The sequence below is a fragment of the Cygnus olor genome, chromosome 2 (assembly GCF_009769625.2).
Source record: "Cygnus olor isolate bCygOlo1 chromosome 2, bCygOlo1.pri.v2, whole genome shotgun sequence".
Classification (NCBI taxonomy): domain Eukaryota; kingdom Metazoa; phylum Chordata; class Aves; order Anseriformes; family Anatidae; genus Cygnus; species Cygnus olor.
The window spans coordinates 124,087,286-124,093,064 of record NC_049170.1 but is presented as its reverse complement, the minus strand read 5'-3'; the positions used below and the strand labels follow the sequence as shown (position 1 = coordinate 124,093,064).

Here is a 5,779-nt window from a genome sequence, read left to right as displayed (position 1 = left end):
GCACCGCCTCAGCCAATAGGAGGCCGGCCCGCCCGCCGGGAGGGCGGACCTCGGACGCCCTCTGGAAGACGCCGAGCGGCGACCTTACCCGGCAGGCAGCGGGAGAGGAGAGGCTCCGCCCCCGGATAGTGTCACGTGACGCTTCGGCGCCTATAAAAGGAGCTGCGGGGCAGTCGCCATTTCCTGTGCGGCGGGAGGTGGGGCAGCTATGGGGGGATTTGCTGCGGGAGTGAGCGGAGGCGGCTGTGTCTGTTTCTTGTGGAGTGAACGGAGCCCGTAGCGCGCCCTCCCTGAGGAAGGCTCCTCGGGAGTGTGGGAGGTGTCGGTGCGGGAAGCGCCGAGCGCTCGGTTTGTGTGCTGGAGGTTTTGTGGCGTTGACCTGGCGCCTTGGCCCTGCTTCACGGGCTGCCGGCGCGTCTTGCCCGTTAACGGCGCTCCGAAGCTTGCGGCTCTGGTGGTCGTGTTGTTTGTGTCTCACTAAAACGTCCCAGAAAGGATAGAAAGTGTCGCCCTGCCTAGGCGAAATGCTGATGTGGTAGCGCACAGCGAGCTGCAGGGGGCATGCTGAAATACCTTCCTGTCAGGGGTTTGCCGAGGTATAGGCCGGCTCAGAAAGAAAAGGATGCCTTTCCCAGTGGTGGATCTAAAAGGTACTTATAATGTTGAGAGTTTTACTAAAATATGAGACTTGAAAGTTAAGGGCGAGCACTTTAGACCTCAGATAGCTCAGCTGTGCGGAGTGGAGCAGTAGAATGTGAGAATGGAGAGAACTTTACACCAAACTTTTTCTCTTTGTTTACTTAAGAAGAAACAGACTTTAACCTTATTTGCTAAACAGCTTTAAGTCTGTTCCTGGTAAATTCACGAGTGGGACCGGTGGGCTGGGGGCTCACTGCTTTGTGCTTGCTTTGAGTGCAGGTAAGTGCTGTATCCCCATGTAGCTCAGGTTTTAAGCAACACGGAAGTGTCACTGAAGTACACTTCGCACTTTACTTCAGCGGTGAGCTCCGTTCCGTTTCTATACAGTAGAGACGCGATGTGCCGCTTCCTAACCCTCACCCTCGGCCCTCTCCGGACTACAACTCCCGGCGCGCACAGCAGCGCCCCCGCCATCCAATAGCGCCTCCCCCTTCAACAAGGCGCTCCGCGAGTGGCTGAGAGGCGCTGTCGGAGAGGCGCCAATGGGCTAGCGCGGCGGCGCGGGGTGCGTGCGCGGCGGGCGGCGGAGCGGAGCGGGCCGTGTGCGGCGCCCGGTGCCCTGCGAGGGCGATGGGGGCCCGGGGCTGAGCCCCTGCGGCGGTACGGGGCCGGGGGGGCTCCGGGGGTCGGGGTGGAGCCCTCGGGGGGAGGGCGGCGAGGCCCTGGGTGGGGAACGGGCCCGGCGGGAGGGGGAGGCCGCCCCCGCTGCCGCCCCCAGCGCCCCGTGAGGGCCGGGGGGGCTCCTCTGCGGGCCCCCTGGCTATAGGTGACTCCATACAACTTTTTAAGCATCTTAATTGCATTTTTCCTTAAAAACGTCAGGGCTCCCAGCTCTCTTAAATTGTGTGTTGGAGGTGGTGGAGGAGTAAGAGCTTGGGTTTTCGTCTCGGTTGTGGTAGAGAGAGGGAGGAGGGTCTGGGGAGGAAATGAGCGGGGCCTGGTAGGGTAGGATTTGGGTAAAGCTGAGCTCTGTGCTTTTTTCAGGGGGTTAAGAAAAATAAAGGCAAAAGGGGGTGATCAGTGTGAGGAGAGGGGTGGGAAGGAGGCGATGCTCAGGGCACAACTGGAAGTCACAGGCTTTCGTTAGCATCAGGCTCACAATGGACCGGAGTTTTAGGCTTTAAGTTCTCTTGGCAGCTGTGGGATGTAGTTAGTGCTGAGCTTGGTAGAGACTTTTTAAACGTTTAGGGTTGTCTGTTTTGAAACTATGTAGCAGTATTACATGGAATTGTAGCTTCCAATGGATCTTTTTTGTAGTTATAGCTGAGAAAAAGAACCTGGAGATTAACCACTGACCTTTCACACTTGCACTCTCCTGAAAGCGGGGCCAGTGATGCGGAAATTAGCAGCATTTTTTTCCCTATATGAAAATGGTTATGATAATTTCTGGCAAAATGCATCTTTGTGGTTGTTTTTGATGAGTATGGTTAATTTGTCTTGCTGAAAGGTCTACTCTCAATAAGAAAACCAGATAATGCTTCAACAATATTATTTGTCTGGGAAATTACGTGAAAAGTGTGTGACCCGATCCAAATTTAATTTCTTTCCTCTTTATGCAGAGGAGAAAGGAGAACACAAACTAACAATGTGCCATTATTCATGCTTTTGAGTCTTCAAAAAAAAAATCAGTTGTGTGAGTTTGTATGGCAACACCAGGACCACAGCTTGTGTTCAGCAGTTTCAGAAGCACGTGATCAGCCCTTTGAAGCAAACTGTTACTTTGCACCACCGCATAGGCCTTCTCTTCTGAGTAAATGTATGCTTTTGTTGCCTGTTGAGTAGTTACTCTTCATTAAAACAGCTGTGGAATCTGAGACTGTCAAGCTCATGTGTCTCATTTGAAATTGATGCGGTGGCTTGGACTTCGATTGGAGCAAGGCATGACCTGGTTGTTCCCCTTTTATTGAAGGAGAACTAGTGAGAAGTTACGAAAAATGCTCTAAGCCCTTTTCACCTTTGAGTGAGTATGGTCTTATGCTAGTTACTTGGCAAATACAGATAAAGTAACGATCACTCTGCTTGATGCAGGGTTAATCTTTTGCAGGCTTTTTTGGTTTATTTTGCTGTAAAATGAGATTATCGCTAGAGGCACTCTGAAGATATATATTTTGATTTTACGTGCGTTTATACAGAAGGGTGTTTGTAGATTTGTAGGTTGCCTAGCTGTGAGAAAACTATGGGTTTCTTCGAAATCTTTTTTAGTACTGTAAAAATATTAATATACTTTTATATATTATTTATACACATGTACTCAAAGGTTGTCTAGTCTAAAATTATATAAAGGAAACAAGTCAAAATATTATTAACCAAACCTATCTGTTCTCCACGTGGGAAATTTAGATCATGTCCTTATGAATTGTTCCTTTTTTGGTACTCTTACACAATAATAATGCACTTGTATTCTTGCCTCATCTGTGATATAACTGATGATAACCATTACTAATGCAGATTTTCTTCAACAGGTATTTTGTACTTGTGGTGTAGGAAAAATGAATTCTACCATGAGTGAGGAGCCTGATGCGCTGTCTGTAGTGAACCAACTGCGAGACCTAGCAGCTGACCCCTTGAACAGACGGGCCATCGTTCAGGACCAAGGATGTCTGCCAGGTCTCATCCTGTTTTTGGACCACCCCAACCCTCCTGTTGTTCACTCAGCTCTCCTAGTAAGTGTTCTGGAGAGATGTTTTTGTCATTTGGACACTTTGCAACTTTGTTACTATGTCTTTAAGCAAGTGAAAACTGTAAAAGCTAGAATCTGTCCTTATGTTAAGTTGTCTTTATACACTTTTTAAAGAGAAACGTGCAATTCAAAAATTATTTAGCAATGAAGCATTATTCCAGGGGAATCCATGGTTGTTGGAAGAGGTTAATGTGCTTTGCATTTTTCCCCTAATACAGCCATTTCACTTTTGTTGTGGAGGGAGGTAAGCACCCATAATATATATATTTAAGATAAAGCTGTGGAGTTGTGTAAATACACACACTGATTTGATATTCACATTAAAAAAAGGATCATAAATTATAGGGTAATTTAGAATAGAGGTGACTTCCAGAGGTTACGTAGTCCAGTCCCATGCTCAAACTGAGACTAATTAGATCACAGCTCAGGGTTGTGTCCAGTTACAGATTCTGTGACCTCTCAGACACCCTGTTGCAGCATTTCACCATTCTCATAGGATTTTTAAAACAGACAAAAAGTCCTTGTTCCACTTTTTTGTTCATTTCATCTTGTTCCAAGTCATAAACGCTCCAGTCCTAATTTCTCATCTTAAATCCAAATTCTAACTATAAAAACTGTCTCTTGCTTAGAAACAGGACAAATAAAAGTCAGGGTTTCCTTAAAAGTTTAATTCTCACAAGGAGATTTGTTATGTTTTTTTCCATATTTATGCCATTATTGAATCTTAAATGAGGTGAAACTAAAAATAGAGCTCTGACTTTACATTAAATTATACTTTTTTTATACCAGTAATACTTACCCATGCTGAAATTGTTTTTTCATTTGTTTTACTTTCACAATGGATATTAACGAACTCCTTGGAATGACTCCAGTGTCTCTGATACTCTTCAGGGTTCAGGGAAGGAGGCCCCATAATCCAGGGGATGTGTCCTGCTGATTGGTTTTCAGGTTAGCCTTGCCATAGCGTTTGCCAGACTCTAAATCCTCTTCACTAGAGGAGTTTTGAGTTGAGGTTATGGTTCTTGGGAATATATTTCATTCTTTTTCATTAAAATGTAGGTTCCTTAAGTTGTGGTCTTAAAAGAGGATCTTGTTTGGGTGTCTCAGTCTCTTTTTTTTTCTTTGCTCGTGTTCTCACTGCCTGATTTGGTAATGATTCTGTGATCATGTTGCAAGAATTAACCCTACATAAAAAGAAGTGACTTTGTCAGATCTGTGAGGGCTAATGCAGTTCACAGTGTGATTCCACAGCCCTGGATATTGCTGAAATTGTGTGGTATGGACATCTAGTTGGTGGGAATGGGAGACAGTTGTGGTTTTTATTTAGTAACAACCTACAGGTAGATTAAGTTAAGAATTGAGATTTAGAGGAGACCACCCGACATTCCAGGGCCCTGGCTGCAGTCAGAAATTGAGCAGTTTACTATGAAGACAAGTTTTTGCCTGCTGTCCAGACTACTCGTGTTCATGAGTTCTTGAACCTTAGATTCTGTAGCTTTTATTGTCTAGTCTCCTTCTTTTGATACTTTTCCATTCTGAAATGAGTTCTTTTGTTTTTGTTTTTCTAGCCATCTGTTCCAAAAGGTGCTCCCATTTGAATGGGAGTCATTAAACATAATGATTTTCCATTAAGATTGTACCCAATAAAAGGATGTACAGCACTGATATTAAATTGCTCATTTTTTTGTGATTCCCATAGTGGAAATTATAAATGAGTCATAATAAATCCCTATTGAACTCTTTGATATGTTGTGGGATCCTTCAGGGAGGGTGCTTTCTTCCCCAGATCCAGTTTTGGCTCAGTCCTTTCTTTGATCTGATCAAGAAGGGGTATTTTTTCTGCTCTAGTTTAATTCCAGGATTCTTTTTTTCTGTTGTGGTACATTTTACATGCTAAAAGGCTGTGAATGTTTTAAATCAAAATCAGAAGTGACCCAGGTCATACTTCCTTCTAAAATTTGGACTAAAATTTTCAAAGACAACACTCTGAAGTTAAGCAATTGCATTAACATTTCAGGTGTAATGATAAAAGACACCTTTGATGTTTTAAGATTTACAACAGTATGCTTGCATTCAAGTATGGAGATAGGTCTGTTGATTATGTTGAAATTCTTCATGAGCTGAAGGCTGACATGGCTGAGTATTTTGCTGAACAGAGGCTGAGCTGAAGTCCATGATAGTAATCTCATGCTTCAGTAGACTGCAGTTTAGAAGTGTAAATTATCTGACTCCTTTGAAGGTGCAGACGTTTGCATCTCCCATGGAGCTGGAAAACAGGTAGGAGGAATTCCTCATGCTGAAAAGCCAGGTCACTAAAATTGTTCTGACAAACTCGTCTTTGGTCCTGTTTTAGTGGGAACTACATTTGTATACAAAGGATAAGTAACAGATGGAAAAGAC

At 44.6% G+C, this 5,779-nt stretch overlaps 1 protein-coding gene across 5 annotated transcripts in view; it reads left to right on the top strand.

The window, feature by feature from the left end:
* Positions 1 to 181: 181 nt before the first annotated feature.
* ARMC1 (armadillo repeat containing 1) overlaps positions 182 to 5,779 on the top strand; it is a 30,966-nt gene continuing 25,368 nt past the window's right edge. Inside the window, exons 1-3 of one of the 5 annotated variants that reach the window (XM_040545783.1) lie at positions 189 to 650; positions 2,578 to 2,659; positions 3,162 to 3,362. In XM_040545783.1, coding sequence (XP_040401717.1) covers positions 3,189 to 3,362 — 174 coding nt within the window. In that variant the 5' untranslated portion in view covers positions 189 to 650; positions 2,578 to 2,659; positions 3,162 to 3,188. Of the gene's footprint in view, positions 651 to 1,190; positions 1,300 to 2,258; positions 2,660 to 3,161; positions 3,363 to 5,779 lie in introns of those variants that run through there. The other 4 variants (XM_040545782.1, XM_040545781.1, XM_040545780.1 and 1 more) reach the window with 4 other exon arrangements.